We start from the raw sequence: 23,819 nt of genomic DNA, 5'->3' as shown, positions 1-23,819 counted from the left end.
GGAGTACCGCTAGAAGAGAGTCATACCTGGCCTGATCTGAAGTTTAACAGTGCCTGACTCAGCACAGTTGCCAGAAGTCATGTCTGTCAACAAGGGTTAGGTGTGGTTGACTTTAATTAGCTAACGCAATACTGAGCATGGTTTGCCCTTGTCCCCGCTTACTGCTAAATTGTGTTCCAAGCCCATTCAGCTAATGCAATTGCTGACAACTCTGTTCAGACTTGATTAAATTCCTTACTGTAGACCAGGTAGCAGAAGATAACTTTGTGAATGAGGTGTTGCTCTTTAGTGGAAACTTTACTTTGTAAATATATTTTATACAATCAGAATTAGTAAAGCTATTTACTGTTTAATTACTGTCCAATGACTCAGATTACATTTTTGACAAACATGCTTTTTGTATACAGTGGTGTTGTAGCCATATTGATCCCAGGATATTAGAGAGACAAGGTAGGTGAGGTAATATCTTGTATTGGACCAACTTTTGTTGGTGAAAGATGAGCTTTCCAGCTACATGGAGCTCCTTTCCAGGCCTGGGAAAGGGACTCATGAGTGTCACAGCTAACTACAACATCGAACACATAGTTTAGCATAAGTAGTTAGCATATTGTCTAACGGTTCCTTACCTCACCCACTTTGTCTCTCTCTGTCTCTCTAGTCATGCTTTTCTGCAAATATTTAGCAATTTTCTTCTGAATTAAACTCTTCTGTGCCTACATCAGCTTCCCAGAATAACCTGTAAAGTATCTGTTGTTAAAGCAGCCATTGGCCTCTGAAGAGCTGCTATAAAACTCCACTGGATTTTACTCCTTCGATTCTGTGGTTCTGGGGACCAACTTCAGAATGATAGGTTCCATTGGAGTTATGAATCCTTTTGAACTCAGTTTGAGAGGTATCTGCAGTAATTAGAGAAGGTCATTTAGATCCCACTGAATAAAAGACAGATAAAAAGGGGATATAGGACAGAGGCATTTTGTCCTTTGGAATAGGACTGTTTCTGGCCTACTCAGGAACACAAACCCTTGTATATCTGTGTCACAGGTCTTCGGTTTTCCCTGTTTGAAGTTTACAACAAGATTTGTGCTAAACATGGATGTTTCAGTTGACAGTGGCTTCATGCGAATCTCCTGGGGTCCACAGACCTCCCTCTACCACTGGTTTAGTTGACTTGTAGGTTTAAACTAAGCCAAAATCTCTAAATGAAACTCGTATTGAATAGGTTTGCCTGATTTTTGGGTAGAGGTAGGCCTGGACCAAACCACATATCCAAATGGCTTATTTTGCAATTCACAGTATTTCATTAACATTTTGGCTAGGATTTGGTGAAGGTAAAATTGAAACTATCAGCATATATATCACTGCCTTTGGGTAGAATGGTCTCTTTCTGTGTAGTCCTAATGAAAGGAAGTGAGTTGAGTCCTGATGAAACTAAATGAACCAATAGCAAACATTCACTTGCCTTCCTATAACCAATTGTCCAAGAGAATACTTTTGGATGATCATATGGGCACCTACTGAAATGCTATTTGTGGAGATTGATTATTTATGATCATTCTTACAGTCCCTTGCATCCTTTGGCTCCATGACTCGCAACTAAATATTTCTCCATGATGTTCAGGGAAGGAGATAAATGTGCATTTCTGAATAGAAAAGTTCCTAGTTCCAGGGAATGACAGAGAAAGGATTTCATCAAGAGTCTAATATGTCTGTGTCAAAGTATGTCTGTGTTACAGTACTCCTGGTTATAGTTTGTGAAGACCTTTGGCTTTCAGATATGTAGTGTTCATCTCAACGAGAGGTTGTTTCCTGCTAAAAATGTTTAAAGCCTATGATCTTAATATTTGTCAAAGCAGGTTATAACTTCGCATTGGAAGTCTGGCAATATTTTGACTAGAGCCATTGCTTTCTTAGGGAAATGTTACATAGGCAACTAAGCAAAAGGGATTTGGACTTCAAAGGGGCCACTTTACTAAATAGATGAAGGCTGAGCCATGATTTGCAGAAACCTCACCTTAAGCTGCCTAGGGACTTGAACACAAAAACAAGGACTCATTGATAGTGTAACTAGATATGAGTCAAGCCATTTCATTTCCGTATGGAATACTATATGCTGATGTCAACTAATGTACCTGATTGAGGGTTTCCACTAAAGCTGATTAATCCTTCTCCATCTCCTCTGTCCTCTAAATTTCTCTCTCCTAGACAGTCTCTTTTCCCTTTCAGAATATTCCATTGTAAATTTCAGACTACTTCACATTATGTACATTAAATACGGTGTATAGTCTGCCGTGTATTATACCTGTTCATTTTGCATCTTGTGTTGCATATTTATCTTGCACTATATTCCACTGTTCTAGTCAAATAAATTGAGGCAGTTTTATATTAACTGTTTTTGTAAATAACTGCATATAAATCTGGATTTCTCACCGGAGTTTCTTTGCAGGGTCTGAATATAAAATTCTGCAGCAGACTGGCAATAGCAACTTTTATGGAGAGGAGAGCAAATCTCATTCCAATGCAGTTCCTAGGTCCAGCTCCAAAGGGCAGGTACATATAAGGATCCATCGTCTCTTTGTTCTCTTTACTGAACCTGGTTCCAGATACAAGCACATGAGCATTTATGCAGGAACTGAGACACAAATTCTTGCCTGCTGTAACTCTATTGACATCAGCAGAGCTACCCCAGGGGTGACTTCACCAGAAATGTCTCTTTTTTTATAGAGAACATGCTCAGTTTTGAGGTACAGAAACAAGATCTGGTTTTAGAAATAACTCGTATTGCCACAGTAATGGTCTAACAATTACCCAGCCCCTTGCCATATGGGGGAATTTCAGTTCAAGTTCAAAGTTGTATCCTTTCTCCCAATGACTTCGTGGGAACGTCATGAAAGCAAAGTCAGAGGTTGCTTCACAGCACCAGAGTCCTTACTGACCTCTACAGAGGATGTCCTGAAGAATGGCTGAACTGCCCTATTTCAGGAAGGAATGCATCTTGGGATGAGCTTGGGTGGGGAAGAGATTGTGTCAAATGGTGTCATAAATATAAAGGGAAGGGTAAGAACCTTTATGTATGCAGTAACATCAAATTGCTCCTGGTCAGAGGTACAAAATCACTTATGTGTAAGGGGTTAATCAGTTCCATTAACCTAGTTGGCACCTGACCAGAAGGACCAATGGGGAAAGAAAATACATTCAAATCTGGGTGGGGGGGAGGTGTTGTTTGCTCTCTCTGTGTGTTCCCTCTTGAGACAAAGAGAGAGACCAAGCAGGTAATCCAGCTCCTACTGAAATGATGCATCTAAAATTACAGAAATTGTAAGTAATAGCAAGGAAATGCGTTAGATTATCTTTTGTTTTCGCTTACGAATTTTCCCTATACTAAGAGGGAGGTTTATTCCTGTTTTGTAACTTTAAAGGGGGGAATTCTCTGTGTTTTAAGTCTTTTTTATTACCCTGTAAAATTACCTTCCCTCCTGATTTTACAGAGGTGCTTCTTTTACGTTTTTTTATAATAAAGTTCTTCTTTTAAGAATCTGATTGGGTTTTAGTGTCCTAAAAAAACAAAGGTCTATGGTCACTTTGTTAACTTATTTGGTTGGTATATTCTCAAGCCTCCCCAGGAAAGGGGGTGAAGGGACTATAGGGGCGAGGAATAGGGCTCCAAGTGGCCCCTCCCTGAATGCTTGTTTAAATCACTTGGTGGTGGCAGCAATACCATCCAAAGTAAGGAATTTGTGCCTCCAGAAAGTTTTTAACCTAAACTGGTGAAATATAAGCTTAGGGAGTCTTTCGTGTGGGTCCCCACATCTGTACCTCAGTAGAAACTTGACAAAGTACATAGAAGTGTCAAGTGGTGTCAGAAATGAATTTCAACCTCAGGCTGGACAGGAAAGTGAACAGCAAAAACAAAGAAACTGAGCTGACAATCAGCTCTCATAGGATACAAGGAGCTTTCCTGTGGACATTCAGTTGATAGTCCTTAAAACATCTGAGTGAGAGTTCTAGGCAAAGCTTCTGCAGAGTAATGAAGTCCCATTAATGTTTGTGATTATCAGTTATATTCACCTTCTAGCTGTTAATGATGTTGTCATATAACATTGCATTGCAAGAGTACCACCTCATCATGGCATGGTCTGTCATTGGTTAGGCTACTGTCAAGTGTAAGTGCAGGGCCATAGACATCAGTCAGCTGGACCAGGCAAAATGTTTCTCTCTATCTTCTATGTGTGACTGTTGTAAAAAGGAGTGGCACCTTGGAGACATGAGCATTGAGTTCATAAATGAAAGACCAATAGAACTTAGACACAGTTGCTCATATTGGACATATAATCTTGCTCCTGTTGAAGTCGATGGGGATTTTGCAATTGGCTTCAGTGGGAGCAGGAGCAGGTATTTTGATATTCTCTGAAGACTCTCTACCTGTCTTGTTACAAACAGTTATGAAGGTTAAACATGACAAGGAATTTCTCTGCAAGAGACTGATATTTAAGAACGAATTTAAAGATGTCAGTACTATCTATTGCTTCTTCCCTATCAATATAGGTTCTATACCTTTCAGGTCTGAACTCCTCTGGTTCTGGCCAGTATTCTGGGATACGATGCAGAAGGTAGGGTGGGATCATAACCACGGTGCCTTTGGAAATGGTCACTCCATTTATCTCTACGTCTTTCTTGCAGACCCTTTCAATTCGCCCTCCAAAAGGAAAGAGCCTGAGAGTTTCACTCACTGCCATGTCAACATACTCCATCTGCATCAGGGCATCATAAGTGAGAGGTGCCTTTAGTGGAAAGCAAAAATGTCTGTCAGGCATGCAGGAGTTTACACATCTAGTTTTAATCTGATCAGTGTTAAAACCATCCTGTCCTCCCCAATTTATCTCTTGTCACAGTACATGTCCTAGGTATACTGGGGGTAAAGCTAGGAGTTAATTTACATTGAGGACAGGAAAATCAAGATGAGCAGGAGTTGGTGCCCATTTTTTTTATACTGAAAGCTTAGATGGAAAGGGACCCCCCTTAAACACACAAACTGCATGAAAACAAGACTTGTAGTCAAAATCAGCATTTCTAAGCCTCTTGCTGTGGCCAAAATATTGGTAAAAAGTGGCTTCAGTGGAGAGAGATTGGTAAAGGAGCCCAGTGTAAGAAATTATAAACACAAGTTGATACCAATGAAAATGCAATAAGTTATCATTTTGCCCTGTTACTGCTCCATGTCTCTCAGCCAATCCCCCCTCAATACTGTGCATATGCTTTCTCTTCTTACATTCGCCCCTTCCCTCCTTCTTTGCCCCTGCCCCATAAATACCTTATTGTTGAATAGCAGGATTAAGAAAACAGAGGTAAATTGTCCCTTTTAATATGCATTGTTGAATGGTTGGATTTTGATGAGAGATAAATGACTGAAGTTGGTGGAAGGGGGGAGACATAAAGACACACAGATACAGAAAATACTTATATGTTGGCTGGTGAAGATTTCTTTTATTGTCTGCTCACTGTATACTTCTGAGCTCCCAAAGGATTGGTGAATCAACACTTAGAATAATTTTTTAATACAACCATTTAATTTCTTTAAAGAACAGTGTTGCTGACTTTGAACTAGAGAAGAGGGATTTCCCATAAAGAGACGCTATATATCACTGAGCATTCAATACTCTTACCTGGTTGGGAAGAACAGAGTCTATCTCCTCCTGCACTTTCTGCTGTACATCGGGGTGAGTAGCTAGACTGTAAACCATGTAGCCAAGAATGGAGCTGGTGGTCTCATAGCCAGCAAAAATAAAGATAATTGCTTGTGCCAGAATCTCGATATCAGTCAGGACTGTGAAAGGAGATTAAAAACAGGCAGAAAAGGTGAAGTCCAAATGCACAGTATGTAGACTGTGCTGTTTGTGGCACAGTACATATTGTATTTTATACACATACGCACAGATGAGGACGGTTTATCTTATTGTCCCATGTGCAGGAGCACAGAGTTAAGGTAGGTGAATTAGATGCTAATAATTTATTTGAGTCCCTGATATTGAGAGTTGGCTTATTCAGAAAACACCAGTCAAAACAAGGAAGTCAAGTTTGCTGTTCCTCTTCAGGTATTATAATTATAGTTTGCTATAATAAAAAAATCATGTAACACGTAAAATCCTGCCACAATCCCTATGAAAGTTTCTCCTAATTAAACCAGCAGGGCCTAAAGAAATTACTAGCTGTAAATGATGGGTGTACGTATGACCCTGTGGGCTGATGAACCTGTTCAGCAGGAAGTTTGGTGTAAGATCTGTTTGCTCACTACATCCCTGAAACCTGGAGCGTGAAGCAGAGACCTTGGTCTGGAGTTGGTGTAATCATCACATCCTTGTAGCCTGTAGAGCAGGGAAAAGACTACTGAAAGGGTTACAATGAGAATGTCTGTTTGGATCTAAGCTCATCCCTTACCCCAAGGCTTGAGTTCTACAGAGGGAGTAAATTCAGTCCCTGAGAGAAGAGTACTATTTGTGTCCTCTGAAATGACCGTGCTAGCTAATGAATGGTCAACTGCTGGGCTCCAGGGTCAGCTGTGTCTTCTCCCCTTGAGGCAGAGAAGGGGTGTCAGATGTGGGACTTCTTGAGGATAGTGTGAGAAAAGAAAAAAAGGGGGGGGGAAATCTCACAAATCACCTGCTTCCATCCACCCCTGAAAAGAACTGAGAATATTTGCTCATAGTGATAAGAAATACAATGCTGACAAATATTTGGGAGAGTGAGAAGGGTCAGTTTGTCCCTGGGTATATAGGTACATACCACCGCAGTATCTTTCATTGAACAACCCTAATTAATATGCTATAGAAGATGCCATGGAATGCATTTTTTTTAATTGCAGGAAAGGAGGCAAATTACGTATTTTATATAACACTGTTGTGCAAATGTGCACATGAATGAATATAAATCTTCTCTCCAGTTTAACAGGATGAATAATCCTATTCCCCTCAGTCCAGGAGCCTCCAAAGGGACTCAGTTATAAATAATTTCATGGTTTTACCTTTATTTGGGTGACCCAACCCATTGCTTTCGTGACTGATGTTTAAATTCTGGGAATCAATCATCAGCTGCAGGAAATCCACTCGGTCCTGGGAAGAGAAGTAACATTTAGAAGACAGCTGGTGGCACAGACAGCAGATTTGGACTTTCATTCTCACAAAGAGCTCTGAGTAGAGGCTGGAACTGCAAAGCTAAACCTCTTTAATGCAGATTACTTGGAATCCTTATACGGCTTTACAATTTCGGGGGAAATAATCAGAGTAAGTGTATTTCAGACCCCTATATGATAGGGTTTAATATTCTCCCTGGGACTGGATTGAGGAAGTCCTGCAAGATAATAAGAGTGACTCTGTCCTCTTATCTTTGGTGTGAAGACCACATCTTTTATGGGGACCATGTTGCTGAATATTGAGTATTTGTAGTCATTACTATATCTACTGCTGAGTAAGCAGTATCTCTCTCTCTTTCTGCTCCAGCCTCCCTAGGCCACAACAAGGGTGATCACATCTTCTGCAAGTTTTCTGTCAAATCAAAAGCATTGCAAGCCCAAACTGCAATTGCTTTTACCCTGATGTAGCCCGAGGTCACTGCTGCATTCATTCTGTTCTGTGACTCTGCTGGGACTTTAGTTCAAGCAAAATTCTGGGTGTGGTGTTGTGCTGGCTTCTGGTCATTATTTGATGTAAGTTGCATTTTCAATGCTGTCACGCGAAGAATTTTTCAAGTGGGCTAACTAACTGGATAATATTCTTTGGTTCCATCATTGGAGAAGTCTTTCTTACCGTGCGGGTTTCTCTCTTGCGCTTTTCCTTTATTTTGGTGACTGACCGTGTGAAGAATTCCAGGGCATCATTTGGGAAAATGTTCACATTCAGCATATCAAGAAGAGGAATAAGGAATGGAAATACAGCTAGAGCAGAGAGAAACTCATTGTGAGAGTGAGGCAACCTGGGCAAAAAAATCCATTTCCTTAAGGTATCAATGAAAAAATATAATCAGAACAATAAATTTGACAACATTTAGACCATTTTCTGAATGACTCAGAATCCAGATTTTACTGGTTGGCTGTTAGGATCCAAATGACATTCTTAGCTGAACCAGGCACTGAGCAAGTACAGTGATTCAAATCCAGCTCCAGATACTAGCAACCTAGTGCCCAATTCAACCCTGGAGCAAATGGGACCTGCTTCCATTTACATAGGCAAATGTGCTAACATGGTGCAGTTTGTGTACTACCCAAAGGCAACAGGGATTTGAGAGGGATAATCCCTCCTCAAATGCAGTTCCTTCTTAAACTGTGCCTGGGGCAATGCAGGTTCACACTACCCCTTACTAAGGTTACTGCTGCACTGCTACAATTTAGCCCTGTGTATAAATACCTGCCCCAAGAACATTCCAGTCGGATTAACTCTCCTGTGGGCCTGGGCTATTAGATTTTTGTGGGGCCCCGGGTACAAGTCTTTTTCCTAATTTAAAACAAAATAATCACAATTCTGACATCAAGGCTATTAACACTATATTAAACTTGCCTTTTAATTAATATAAAGCTGTTCTGTGGTTACATTTTGGTGTTAAAAATGTAGAATACAGTTACATTAATTCAAAATAGCCTACTTACCACCTTAGAACAGCTGTTATATTAGTTTCTTTCTGGGAGAGAGTTTGGGTGCAGGAGGAGGCTCCAGGCTGTGGCAGAGTGTTGGGGTGCAGGCTTTGGGAGGGAGTTTGGTGCAGGAAGGGATTCTGACCTGGGGCAGGAGGTTGGAGTGCAGGAGGGCATGCGGGGTCTTGGAGGGAGTTTGGGTGCAAAAGGAGATTCTGACCTGGGGCAGGAAGTTGGGGTGCAGGAGAGGGGTGCGAGGTTCCGGCTCTGGCTGGGAGGCGCTTGCCACAGGTGGCTCCCGGCCAGAGGTGCAGCAGGGCTTCCTGCATGCCATGGCCCCACACCACTCCTGGAAGCGGCCAGCTGCTGACCCATCTGTGTGCACCCTCTGTGGGGAAGGGGACAGTGTTCCCAGCCAATGGGAGCTGCAGGGTTGGTGGTGGGGGCAGGGGTAGCATGCGGAGCCTCCTCCCACCTGCCAGGGGCCGCAGAGATATGCCAGCAGCCAGCCACTTCCGGGAGTGGCATGGGGCCACAGCATGCAGGCAGCCTGCCTGAGCCTGCTGTGCCAGGGTCCCTCTTAGCCCGGGGCCCTGGGCTGCAGCCCCTAAAGCCCCTGCATTAATCCATCCCTGCTCTCAAGCCATGTGTATCTGGTGTTTTTTTGCCATTGAGACTGGGGTTGATCATACTGTGTGAGTGCAAAACATTCCTCCAGCTAGCACTAGCAGTATTCCACAGAAATAGCTTCCCACCCCAAGAAATCTTTGGAAAAAATGAACTAATAACAAACCCTGGCATACTCAGGATGAAAATATTGTTGCCCTTTTTGTCCTGAACAGCTCGTCAAGATTTGGGGCTGGAAGTAGAAACTAGTGATAATCAGGCATTTCTTTGAAACAGTTTTGTTTGTTTACAAAGACTGTACAAAGTCCTGTCTCTCTGCATGCAGAAGGAACCAGGAACAAAAGGAGCAGTTTCTGAGCTAACAGCCCCCAAGCCTCTGTAGCCAACATCAGACCCAAAAGCTCACTTTATCTTTTTCCAGGACCAAATTTGTGCTTACAGGCTCCTGCTTGGCTTTTTCTTGGCTCTTTTCCTCTTCCTCTCTCTGTTCTTGACTGTGACCTCAGTATCTGTGTGTACTCCCACACCTGCTGGTCACAATACCCAGTTGAACCCACTGTCCCTGCCGTGCTAGTTTCTGGGCAGACTGTATTAGGCTTTGGGCTGGTCTACACTGGGGTAGGGGATCTATTTAAGATATGCAACTTCAGCTACGCTATTTGCATAGTGGAAGTCGAAGTATTTTAGTTCGACTTACCTGGCCGTCCTCACGGCGGCAAGTCAACTGCCGCAGCTCCCCTGTCAACTCTGCTTACTCCTCCTGCTGAGGTGGAGTATGGGCATCGATTCAGGGATCGATTTATTGCATCTAGACGAGATGGGATAAACTGATCCCCGATAGATCGATTACTACTCGCCAATCCGGCAGGTAGTGTAGACGTGGCCTCTGTTTTAGATGTGGCCCCTTAAGTGTCTCTCACAATTATCTTAAATGGAAAACACATTCACACTCCAGCTTGAATGAGGTTTTACCTCAACCCATAACAAGGTTTCACCCAGCTCATGATGATATTCTGAAAGCTTTGCGTTTTTTTTCAGACTGGCTTGAATGTTCTCAAATCCTTTACTGTCCCACACCCTAGGAACCAGCTCCAAATCTCCACTGCTCTATTGTGACCCTTCCTACCTGCTATATAATAGAATGGACAAATGTTGGTCTTATTTGTGTCAACACAACTCCACTGACTATAGAAAATCTTGTCTCTTTTAGAGATTACCATAGTCATTGGGGTATAAATGAGTATAATTTGACCCAGATAAGACCATCCTAGTGTAATCATAGAACTGGAAGGGACCTAGGAGGTCATCTAGTCCAGTCTCCTGTACTTATGGTAGGACTAAGCAATCAAGGTAGAGAGTTTAGTTTCCCTAGACATTAGCTAAGTTTTGGAATGGAGCAGTATGTACTATTGTTGCTTCACTCATCCTTACTGAACATCAGGATCACAGACTTGGCTGGAGTTTTCAATGAGCAGGAGCCAACTTACATATCAAAATAAAAAGTGGGGAAAAGATGTCAAACTTCACTAGTTTCTTAACCTCCTTCACAAATGGGTCTTGGGGGTTGTTCATGGAGTCAATATTCACACCAAACGAAGTGCTAGTGATAACATCCATGCTGTAGGCACCAAACACGCTGAGAAAAGACGGAAAATAGAATACGGATTGTGGACTTAACATTTGAAATAGGTGATTATAACTTTTCACTTGCTTCACATATGACACCTCCTTAAAGAAAACAAACCCCTTAGAAGGAATCCTCTTTCCTTCGCCTGAAAACAAAGAAAGATATGCAATACCAATATTGCATCTGTGAGAAAACAGGCAAATTTCCAAAAAGCCTCATTCAGAACTTGCATAGCCTAGAATCTCGTAATCTTCCTCAGGGTATTATATACTCGTTAGCTCATGTGTAGTGGAGTCTGGTGGAGTCAGGCCTGCTCAAGCGTTGTGATTATCTTGTCAGTTAATGGCTGTGGCACCCCAGACAGACACAATCCCTGCCCCAAAGAGCTCACAATCTAAAAATCACACTATATCAACAGCTGTTGTCTGACAAGTCCCAGCCTTGCAGGACAGAATTACTCACTCTTTAACAGCTATCGGCTCATCCTTTTCCACTTGCTTCTGAGCATTTCTCACCAAAACCTTCCCATAATGCGCCATGATGGGAAACATCTGAAATATAAATCAGAGCACACAAATAAAAATGTCCTATTTAAGGATAATTAATATAGTAACTTTTCCTATTGTTTAAAACATGGTTTCTAATAGCCTAGGGGAGAATCATAAACATTCACAAACATTATCTCTTTCAGCTTTCTGGGATCTTCAGCTTAATCCTTTTCCTTTTTATATTAGGCGATGCAAACGAAACAAGCTGATTTAGTAATCTGATTCTGACAGAAGAGACCAGACCATTGTGACTATCTTTGCCTCAATGCTCTCTGCACAGCCCAATAGTTTAGTTTGCGACTGCTCTTCTGGGTTTTACCTCCTTTAGCTTCCCACTGGTGAAGGTTGGAGAGAGCACAGTGCGAATCTTCTTCCACTGCTCATCCTCAGCAATGGAGATAGCCGACTTCAACACTCCTGTTGGACCAAATATCTGGGGGGAAAAGGCAAAGCACAGAAAGGATCATATTTAGCTCTCATTGATTGTTTCAGCTGAGTGGAATTTGTCCTGAGCATTTTGCATTACCAGTTTCAGTAAACAATCCCAATAGGTTCAACCGCTTTTTAAAGTGCAGTCAAATAGGTTTCTTTGAGAACCAAAGCACTCTATTCCAACCGAGCTTTTCCTCCCTCCTTCTTTAGTGCAGGAGTGGAGTGACATGCAGTGGAAAATGAGCTTAATCCTAGATGCACATTCATTCTCATGTACTAAGAGATGCTAACGCATACCTATACTGTGTGTTTCTAACAGTAATTGAGATTGTTTTCGTTTAAGACTTTATTATGTCTTAATGAAGAAGATTAAAGATTGGAACCTACCCGGCGGTTAGTAAAGGTGGTGTAGCACTCTTTCACCAGTACAGTTTTAATGAGTGTAGAATCCAGGATGGCCAGCACAGGCTGTCTGCCATCGTAAAGCCTATGGAAAAAAGAACACATTGCAAAACCCACCACTATCAATGGAAAATAATGAATTCAATGGAAGCTCCTTCATCAAGTTTTCTATGATGGCCACAATATCGAGTCTTCATGAGCTTTTTATAGTAAAGTCCATGACTGGGTATGAAAAATAGGAATATGTTTTCTGTAATCTTTCATTTATAGTCATCAAGGTGCTACTGATAACAATAGGTAGAGGATTTGCAGACAGAAGTGTGGTTTTTAAGTTGATGATGCTCATTTAATTTCATCCCATTCCTCCTAGTTATGTCTTTTTCAAATCCTCTAAATAGCACCACTGCCTCTTTGACGTTTACATCCTTCAAATACATGTAGACCGTTCCCTACAAGTTCTCATTTTGCCAAGCAATACATACTCAGTTCCTTAATCTCTCTTCATAAATCGATCCCTTCATTCCTACTGGAGCTAGAATAGAATTTGTACTGAAAACATCTTTTCAAAACCAGACAAAGGACACAGTTTTTTCCGTGACACAAGCACCTTGTCCTGTGTCATTAGGGAGCATTTCTACATTATAGAAATAGAATAGACATGGAAAGTTTTTTTGCAAAAAAGAATGTACAGCAGGCAGTCATCTTGACTCATAACACCATGTGAAAATTAAGACATTTCTTCAAGTTTCTTTGCCAAATTTTAAAGAAAAGATCCAAGTGTACAGGGGACTGAGCACCTACAACATCCACTGCAATCCATGGCAGTTTAAGGTGCTGTGAATCATCAATTGTTAACTCTTGACATTTTAGGCATTTGTGTTAAGTTTCTGATGGTATACTGATTTCTGGCAACAAACTCATGAATTTTGCCCTTCTTCAAAATGCCCACCCTTTCCCATTACTTTCAAAGTGTGTGAAGCCTGAGGGTGCCCTTAGTGAAGATGGCTTCCATTTCCCTACTTTGCGTGTAGAAGTGAGGCCGCCTCTAGTAAAGATGTTTGCTCCCTCGCGTTGTTTCCAATGGGCTACCCTCAAGAAACACGACTGTCCTTGGGCTCTGTATTGGGAATTATAAGGAGACAATGGGAGGGAGAGAAGGCAGGAAGATGGCTGGTGCAAGCATATGTGGACTGCTGTAGGGAGAATGAGGTGGAAAGCAGAGTAATGTGGGTTGTAGAAGGAGACTAGGGCAGAGGAGGCTATAGGGAGGATGAGGGAACTCAGAGAAATAGGAGTGGCGGAGTGGAAGACCCACTGCCTATCGTGCTGACTGGTATTGTCTTATTGTTTCCTTGTCCTGTTGTCTTTTGTCTTATTCTTGGATTATGAACTCCGCAGCAAAGACTGTCTTTTTGTTCTGTGTTCATACAGCTCCTACCACAATGAGGTCCTGGGCCATGACTGGGGATCCTATGTGCTATAATAATACATAATAACAACTAATGGGTAGGAAAGTTTGTGGGGAAAAGGAGAGAAAATTGTGTGTGTGGGGAGGGCATTTAAAGATATTTTCCCTAGACTATGAAACTTTTTGAGAGCTGTTACTGTGAATAGATATATACATTGCTGAAAACAACAAGGTGTGTTCCAGATGTAGAGCCGGAGTTATAATCATAGTGATAAAAGATGAAGCGAACATCCAATGCAGAATAAGAGTGGTGGTAATGCAGATGTATTGCCCTTCATCAGGACAGATGTGACAAGGCAGACCTATCAGTCTATCTTGGGTATTTCTATAGTTCCTATCAGCTACAGTATTATGGCTGTTTCTCAATGGAGTACCTGGGCTATATATACCCTCTGTCACAGGTTTTAAACAACTGGAATAGAACACCTGAGTTATAACCCTGCTGGATCCTGCTCCTATTAAAGGCAGTGGGAATTTTGTTATTGTCATCACTGAAAGCAGGATCTAGTCATTTGGATCCAAATTTGAACACCTTTCATCTGACAAGCCAGGTTAAGCTCTCTATAATATGTTAAGCTCGCCTCCTCTGATGGATTTTTTTTTCACCATCTGATTTAGATTTTGGGTGAACTTTAAAGATCCTGAGCTGATGAATACTGTCTAGTAAAAATACTCACCCCCAGATTTTCCCATATTTCTGAAAGCAGTTTTTGTCAAAGTCCACTATACCCTGCAAAAGAAATTTTAAGATGGAATTAGAAGTGGAGCAAGAGTACTCAGGCAGAAATTTCAGCAGCTACATGGCAGAAACAGCCTAGGGACTCGAGGATCTACATTATAAGCAAATATCGCCCTCAGATAGACATGCACATTGACTTTGATGGTTACATCATACATATATCTGTGCACATAGTTCATCCTGATGTTCGTTACTGTGATTCCTTTTTTAAGCCACAAACATGGCTGGGTAGGTTTGATGAGTCTGCCTGTCTGCTGGGCCTACCTGTTGCTTGATGGGTCTACCTGTCATTCTTGGGATGGGTTGGAGGAAGGGAATATTCTACCACAGGCATAGGCAACCTATAGCATGTGTGCCGAAGGTGGCACGCTAGCTGATTTTCAGCGGCACTGAGACTGTCTGGGTCATGGCCACTGGTCCGAGGGGCTCTGCATTTTAATTTAATTTTAAATGAAGCTTCTTAAACATTTTTAAAACCTTATTTACTTTACATACAACAATAGTTTAGTTATATATTATAGACGTATAGAAAGAGATCTTCTAAAAACATTAAAATATATTACTGGCACGCGAAACCTTAAGTTAGAGTGAATAAATGAAGACTCGGCACACCACTTCTGAAAGGTTGCTGACTCCTATTCTACCATGTTCGGTTAGGGGCATTCAGATAATCCAATAGATACCCAAGTAGTTTAGTAGTTAATAAATAAATACAAATTCTCCTGTTATGCAAATACAATGCAATGGTCAGAAGGGACAGAATGCTGCCCTTTTAAGAAGGACCCATGTACTTTTCCTTTGCTTGTGCCATATAAGGAGGAAGCAGAAAGCATGCTGAGATGGGAAAGTGAAGCTAGAGCTGGTAGCTGGGCTGAGAAGACTCCTGTATAGGCTGTTCCTGAGGCCTGTGTGACTGCCAATGACCTTGTGAGCAACAAGACCCTCCTAAGAATATCATTGGATATGTGTGCCCGTATGTCAAACCTGAACTTAAGGCGACTGTAAGTAAACGGTGTACCAAAAAAATGGTGTAAATATAAATGGTGAGTCTGCAAGCCAGCTTGATCTATGTTTGTCTTTTTTGAGTTAGCACCAAGGTCGCATGAGGTCCTTTACTTGAGGTGTACAGAACAGGTGTCATGGTCTACATTACAGAGACTATCTGCTGTCTTGGGTCTCCACATGCGAGCAGAACAGCTTGTGCAGGATATATCTATCAGTGCAGCGTAAATGCTTTGGTACTGTAATATGAGGGATGTGTATTTCTCGAGCCCTCAGTCACTTACTTTGCGATACTCCAAGGTGGTCCCAAAGAAAGGCAAGGGCGTTGGCCCGGGAATACCCAGTTTCTTAAATAAACCATATGGCCAGATCCCATATCTGTAAAATAATAAGAATCTGAAGGTCACATAATGGTGACAACAGGCTGTTGGATCTCAAAGCTACCCAGGGGCAGCGAAGCTGTTGCACTATAACAGGAACTAGGCTATGGAAAATTTGGTCCAAAAATTAGTATTTTGTAAATCTATTTAATAAACACAGCCAGTGATAAGCTTCACTGCAGTAATAGACCATCAACGAGTGAGCCCTGAGGTAAAAAAAATCATCTCATAAAGGAATAATTGCTCCAGTAGAATAGGTCCTTCAAGCCATTAGCAAAATGCAAAAGAGAAGCCTCTCTGGGCTTATTGCCAGCCTAGGGAGAGGAGCCAATAAAGAGAGAACCATGGGGAAAAAAAGCTTACATATGTTTATTACAGACAAACCAAAGCCTAGCCAGACATTATGTCCTGAGCGGAGCTTTTATATGGCTGCACTTTAATTTCATGTATTGTTCTCCCTGTACTTAACCAAATGTTAGTGCAGTGGTGTGTTGGGGAGCCTAGTCTGATGGGTTTCTGTTTGGATTTTGTTGACAGCTTTGCAGATTTCTCTTCTCTGAAGCACCCTTTTTTGGAGGTGTAAAGCTATTCCTTCTACCTCAGGGCTCTCTGCTTCTCTATAAAGATCTGGGCTGCAGCATTTTGAAGCTTGTCTTTAGCTGTGTTGAAAGAGCTTTTCAAAATATTTGTTACTGGATGGAGGTTACCAACTTCCCATGGAAGAACTTTATCACTGGGTGAATGTTATAGCTTTGATGTTTAGCAAGGAAACCTTAGCCAGAGGCCTTGTTTAGACCGGAACAAGGAGGGGGGTTGTGGGGTTTTAAAAAGGGTGAGTATATTGAAAGGTTGACCTCTTGCTGATGCTGTATTTTATTGTGCATCATACTGACACTGGAAATTGTATAAGATGTTTATCAATATTTATAATTCATGCAAAGGATCCCAAATCAGTTATACACTGAGCAATAGTCACCCCATCATCTATCCCAGATTCTGCCACAGTAAATCCTAGACTCAAACTCTGTCTGGATGCAGGAGGAGGTTGTGATGGGAAGTGTCGACATCCTTCTGTCTACTGGAGGCTCCTCAAGGCTACTGCTGCCCAAAAAATGTTTGGTGATACACAAATTTAGCACATTCCCTCAACTACCTCTACCAGCAGAATTCCATTGAAAGCCCAACTGAGATTTAATGTACAGAAAACTCAGATGGGAGGCAATAGCGTCAGTATGCTTCCCCCAGGTGCACAGAGATAATAGCCCTTCCCCCAGGTGCACAGAGATAATAATGGAGTTTACTGATCCAGCACTGAAATGCTACAGTTCTGGAGTTTTTTCATAGAATATCAGGGTTGGAAGGGACCTCAGGAGGTCATCTAGTCCAATCTGCTGCTCAAAGCAGGACCAATCCCCAACTAAATCATCCAATTTTTTGCCCTAGATCCCTAAATGGCCCCTTCAAGGATTGAACTCACAGCCCTGGGTTTAGCAGGCCAGTGCTCAAACCACTGAGCTATCCCTTCCCCCAGTAGCCTAGTCACCAAGGTGTATGGCACAGGTCTGTGAGTTAGGAGACACATGCTCTATTTCTGGGTCTAGTATCAGAGGGTAGCCGTGTTAGTCTGGATCTGTAAAAGCAGCAAAGAATCCTGTGGCACCTTATAGACTAACAGACGTTTTGGAGCATGAGCTTTCGTGGGTGAATACCCACTTCCTCAGATGCCGCATCTGAGGAAGTGGGTATTCACCCACGAAAGCTCATGCTCCAAAACGTCTGTTAGTCTATAAGGTGCCACAGGATTCTTTGCTGCTATTTCTGGGTCTGTCACTGACTTGCTGTGTGATATTGGGCACATCCGTTACTGGTTTGTGCCTCTGCTTTCCATTATACAAAACTGGGATGACAGTACTTCTGTTCCTCACACCTTGTCAGGATAGTTCATTCATTGATGTTTGTATAATGTTTTAAAATTCCCCAGACAGATGGTAACAAACTCCATGCCCAGCTGAAATCACAGGGGAATTTTAGGATAGCAGAGTAGAATTACCTAATTTGAAATGTTGCCAGAACACTACAGACTAACAAACACACTTGTAACTGTAATGTGATCTACCCAATCTGTTCCTTTCCACCTTGAGAAAAGGGAATAGTTCTCCAATTTAATCCCTGTAGGTAACTAGGAAGTTTTCATATGAAAACAAAAAGAAAACACTGCATTTTGATTTGTTTGGGATCTAAGCTACCCCAAATCTCAGTGTAAGGGTACAAAAAAATGGATAGTAGAGCTGGGTGAAAAATGTTAGCGTTTGAAATTTCAACAATGATACAAGATTATGTGACTATTTGGACCCATTTTTAGTTATCTCTACTGGCTAGTGTGTGGGCAAATCATTGCCCTTCCCTGGGTAGAATCACAACTGTTCAATCTGAGTATTGCCCTATACTTTTAACAGCTAATAAAGATTCTCCTTCAAGTGGGCTGTATTTTCAGAGCAGAAGGATTTAGCTTCTGTTACTGTTGTCACAGGGAAGTTCGGAATAGCCATGAGGTGCAGCCAAATGACACTTGGGAAGTCCTAGAGACAAGTTTGTTGAAATATCAGGGTTTGGATCAGCAAAGGATCCAAACTGAAGAACAGAAGGGGGCATGGGGGCAGGAGGAAGGGTTTGTTCTTGCACAGCCCACCTCAATCTAAGACATGCAAAGATGTTCAAGAATTAGGTGGTCACAGTTTTGGAAGCCAGATATTACTGAGTTGTAAGAGCTGGATAATTGCCAGTGTAGATCAGATAAATGGACTTTGCTATTGACCACATTAATCATTAGGCTCTGTGCTTAAAAACCTGCAGTCTTTGTCTAGCTCTGTGAAAATCTATGCTGCTTTTCCTCCCTCAAGGAAGGTAGTTGGGAGGAGCAGGCTTAATAAAAAGATCCCTCAGCAACTTCTCAGAAGCAATGAACTTCTAACCTCTACAGAAGTATTTCTCCGAGAACCCCAGTCCCCTTCAAGCCATTAAAGGAAGAACAGCATTGGCAAGTGAGAAAACTGAGACCCATTGCCACCCTCCAGATTGCCCTCCTGGATGTTGTTTTCCTCTATTGTCTTTCTGCTACTCTTTATTGTTGAAGTGTGTTTGTGTATGTATTTACATATGTAAATGTTTATAGAGCTGCATATGTAAATACTTCTATTTACTGCATATTCTATCTCTAGAGCAGCTTTAGGATAGTCCTTGCCTCATAGAGTTTACAATCTCTTACTACATGTTTCTACAGTATGTAGCAAAACTGGTCTGTGATCCTGTTTGGCGATTCTAGCTGCTACTGTAATGCAAATAATAGGAAATTATAACCTCCACCAAAACCTTAGTAGACAGCTCTGTAACTTGCCTAGCAGATACAGGTATAACAGTTCCAAAGGTTGGAAGCTGAAGCTAGAAAAATTCAGACTAGTAATAAAGCACGAACTTTTAATAGTGAGAAACAGCTTACCTAGGTATCTGGTGAATTCTCCAACAGTTGCTGTCTTTGAATCAGGACTGGATAACTTTCTAAGAGATCTGCTATAGTTGAAACTGAAGTTATGACCTTGATGCATAAATATTGGGGGAGATTCTTTGGCTTGCGATATGCAGAAGGTCAAGGCTAGATGATCATAATGGCCCCTTCTGGCCTTAAAATACATGAATCAATACAAGTATCCCCCGCTATCACAAGGGGATTGTTATTACCTTCATACTTTGTAACCAGATAATATCAATTCACAAAAATACTCTGTTTACAGATCTCCCTAGATTGGATTAAGGATGGCTGGACCTTCCCTTTGTCGATATGTCTTTCGAAAAGGTTTGCTAGCCAGAAAGCAGGGGCGGCTCTAGACATTTCACCTCCTCAAGCATGGCGACATACTGCGGGGGGCTCTCTGCTGGTCGCCGGGAGGCCGGCAGGCGGCTCTGGTGGACCTCCTGCAGGCGTGCCTGCGGAGGGTCAACTGAACCCCGCGACTTTAGTGAACCTCCTGCAGGTCCACCGGAGCTGCCTGCTGCCCTCCTGGAGACTGGCAGAGCGCCCCTTGCAGCATGCTGCCCCAAGCACGTGCTTGGCGTGCTGGGGCCTGGAGCTGCCTTTGCCAGAGAGCCCTTTGAGTTCAGAGGCTAAAGATCCTACAGCAGTGGTTCTCAACCAGGGATCCAGGGCCCCCTGGGAGTCTGCAAACAGCTTTCAGGGTATCCGCCAAGCCGGGCCAGAGTTAGACTTGCTGGTGCCCAGGGCAGGAAGCCGAAGCCCCACCATGCAGGACTGAAGCCTGGGGCTCTGAACCCTGCCACTTGGTGCTGAAGTCGAAGCCTGAGCAACTTAGCTTTGTGGGGGCCCTTCTGGTGTTGGGCCCTGGGCAATAGCCTTGCTTGCTACTCCCTAACACTGGCTCTGGCTTTTATATGCAGAAAAAAGTTGTTGTGCCACAGCTGGACCATAGGGTTTTTATAACATGTTCGGGGCCTCAGAAAGAAAAAGGTTGAGAACCCCTGTCCTACAGGACTGAAGCACAGGTTGCATTTCAGGAGACCACTGGAATTAAGATATTGACAGTTCTCAAGATCTCGAAGGACATAGCACAAGAAGAGAAGTGATGTATAGAATTGCACTTACAGTATCAGGAGAGCAAGGAAGGTGATCAGAAGACCCCAGGTCTCAATGGAAAAATAGGGAAGGAAGTTCATCTTAGCTCTGTACTCCTCTCTCTGACTACTCGAACTTTGATTTTCTCTTCTCTGCCCTTGATTAGGTTTGCACACTAGGTAAAATGAGAGTTTCACAATTTTATCTGTTACTCATGCGACACAGTGGCCTCTAAATGACCCTTGTGACAGGGAAGGGAGGAGTAAATGCCAGTGCGAATGGAAAGAGGCAAATCCAGAAAGGTTATGTTTCCTTAAGATGTAAGAGCATCTGAAACTAATCTCAAGGGTTTTAGATTTCTTCAATACAAATAGTTTAGTCATAAATTGTCAGCAATTCCTAACCTATATGAGAGATGTTCCTTTATTATGGTGATAATCTCATAGACTTTAAAACCAGATCATCTAGCCCAAGGATCGGCAACCTTTGGCCCGTGGCTGGCCAAGGTAAGCACCTGGAGGCCCGGGCTGGTTTGTTTACCTGCCGCGTCCACAGGTTTGGCCAATTGTGGCTCCCACTGGCCGCTCCAGGCCAATGGGGGCTGCAGGAAGTGGTGCGGGCCAAGGAATGTGCTGGCCACTGCTTCCCGTCGCCCTCATAAGCCTGGAGCGGCGAACCGCGGCCAATAGGAGCTGCGATCGGCGGAACCTGCGGACGTGGCAGGTAAACAAACTGATACAGGCCGCCAGGGTGCTTACCCTGGCGAGCCACCTGCCAAAGGTTGCCGATCCCTGCTCTAGCCTGTCCTCCTGCATAACACAGGTCAAAGAATCTCATCCAATAATATCTATATCAAATACATAACTTCAGTTTGAGCTACAGCATCTCTTTTTAGATTATAATAAGATTGTTTTAAAAATTCAAGGATAATTATGTTCATTTAGTCGCTATCCATATCCAAAAGCCTCTGGTCTCCCTAAGGGAAATAAATATAAATACAGTTACAATTTAAAAAAATAAACCCTGTTCCCATTAAAACATTTCCAAAATCAGGAGTAAGAGCTGGCTTGAGCAGGAATTAGGAGTCGGAGTAACCATACCATCGCATCTCCTGTGGCCCCATCAGTTTAGTCAAAATTTAAAACTTTAATTTAAAAAAAAAAGTTGCTAGCCCTACTGAAGAAAACATATCTAATGTGAACCAATGCAGTAATGTCCTCCTGAGTCTGCAGGCAGAGAGATTGAAACAATGGACATGATTTTCCACTCTCTTTCACCAACTAATGCCGGCGACATTGTTCATGATTTATACCAGTGTGACAAAGTGACCTTCCCATTCATGAGTGGGAGGGTGTTCACAGTTTAAACATCACTGAGTAGAATTTGGACTTGTGAGCAAGACTTGAGGAGAGCCATCCAAGAAACCCTTTCCCACACAACACAAAAGCGCCAAACAACCAAAATCATTAAAAGAAATCTGTGTTAGGCTCTCCCTGAAGATGGCACAGGTGTTCTCTGGCGTTTATGGAAGGGGCTTCTTATCCACCCAGATTTTCTGTAGAAGATTATTATGTAGGAAGTTCAGCAGTTCTAACCCTGCTGTGCTTAATTGCCAGAACAGTAGGAAGAGCAACAAGAGTGTCCTTCAGGTAGGCTGGCCTGTATGATTATTTAGGGCTGTACTAAGAATAGAACATTGATGCAAGTACATTTCTTCATGCTAACTGATTAGAAATGGCCTTTTTAAAAAAAAAGACCTTACTGAATTCTACTACAATATAAGTTATAGTTATTAGGAGAATCAAGCATCTGGGTGTTTCCTAGGTCATTTTGCTGATGGGTGGAGTGATGTGTGGATAACACCAGAAAGACCCATGAACCAGCATCTGATCTTATTTCAGGAGGATCTGTATGGCTTTCCACCTTCCCCTGGCCTTTGCTAAGAGCTTTGGAAACAAATCAGTCACAGATTAATGCCTATTAATAACAAATGTCTTAAAATTGTTACATGTGTTATGTAAACAAGTTAATGACAGGATTAGGTAAGCATGTGGCAAATTAGTATCCTATTCTCCTTAATGCAGGGAGAGTGGACTCTGTGATCCAAAACGCATTTTCTAATCCTATTATCTATGATTTTTTTTCCTGGCTTTCCTCAGAAGATAGTTTTTTATAAAGCAATCAGAAACAAGCTGATACCCCATAGTCCTATTTATTTTGTTTTTAAAGGTCAATCATGTGAGTCCTCAAGTGAGGACAGAGTCCCTTTAGCTTTTATTGATATTGTAGATACCATATCCTGTCAACAAACTGGTGTAATCATAAGGACATGCAAAGTTCATTAACTAAGAGACACTTTCTTCTATCTTATACAAACAAAGAAGGCCATAAACTGGACTGTCAGCTTTTCTCATTTCCAAACCTAGATCTCCTGTAGAAATTGCTATAGGAGGAGCTCTGGGGGATGGTAAATCCCTTGAAAATCCTCTAACAGGGGATCCTCTGGATTCCACAGGAATCCTGGGTCTTCTGTGATGAGGCTATGAGCCTCAATACCTGTTATAGGACAGCTAACAGTGCTCCTCAAGTCCCACATAATGTGATTAGCTTATTTAGCTGGTTCAGTAATAAAGCAGAGATCTCCATTGGTAACAAATGCAATATAACAATATAGCAATTCGTTTTAACAATTTCAATTCTGCCCACAAAGAAAAGGGAAGAAGTGACCACCTTATAATGTCATAGTGGTTTTATTATGTAGCATCTGCATGGGGTATATGGGAGAGGTTGTATGTAATTTCCTTGCAGATTTAAAAAAGCATATGATCTTTCAAAAATGTCCATTATGTGTGAGTAGATTCCAAGTGATTTGGCATCCTGATAATTCTCCAAACCGGTTTATTAATGCTAGCAGGGGAAGACTGAAGAAGAATAATTCCCAAGTAACGTTAAAAATCATCTGCATACAAACTACTCTTTTGCCCTTTGTATATCTTTTGTTTATGTGTAGGCTTGTAATGTTGGTCTACTTTCTTAGACTTATTACTAGGTGCTCAACAGATAAAAGAGAGAGGGAACAACCTTGCCGCATTCCTCCTTCCAACTGAAATATTTCATTTGTCAGCTCCTTTGCAAAAGGGTATTGTGAAGGACTTCAACACAATTAAGAAAAATTGGACCAACACTTAGTTGTGCAATTAACAAGAGACACTCGACCCTATCAAATGTATCCCTAGGAATAAAATTATTGATGGAATACCTAGTAACTTGGGCTTGGTGAATTAAGTGAAATATTTTTCTTTTGCTCTGAGCAGCAATTCTGCCTTTCACAGAACCAACTTCACTTTCGTAAA

At 42.0% G+C, this 23,819-nt stretch overlaps 1 protein-coding gene across 1 annotated transcript; it reads right to left on the bottom strand.

The window, feature by feature from the left end:
* Positions 1–423: 423 nt before the first annotated feature.
* Positions 424–20,567, bottom strand: LOC127057541 (cytochrome P450 3A9-like). The gene is made up of 13 exons (XM_050966331.1): positions 20,497–20,567; positions 15,747–15,840; positions 14,399–14,451; positions 12,239–12,338; positions 11,739–11,852; positions 11,334–11,422; positions 10,732–10,880; positions 7,797–7,924; positions 7,043–7,103; positions 5,661–5,821; positions 4,552–4,778; positions 2,428–2,590; positions 424–896 (listed from the first exon to the last, which is right to left on the bottom strand). Exons 1-13 carry the CDS (start codon positions 20,565–20,567, stop codon positions 804–806), a joined length of 1,503 nt encoding a protein of 500 aa, XP_050822288.1. The 3' UTR covers positions 424–803.
* Between the last annotated feature and the right edge of the window lie 3,252 nt (positions 20,568–23,819).

Source organism: Gopherus flavomarginatus, chromosome 9, assembly GCF_025201925.1.
Source record: "Gopherus flavomarginatus isolate rGopFla2 chromosome 9, rGopFla2.mat.asm, whole genome shotgun sequence".
NCBI classification, from domain to species: domain Eukaryota; kingdom Metazoa; phylum Chordata; order Testudines; family Testudinidae; genus Gopherus; species Gopherus flavomarginatus.
Note: the sequence above shows the minus strand (reverse complement) of the source record. Positions and strands in the feature narration are given on the sequence as shown.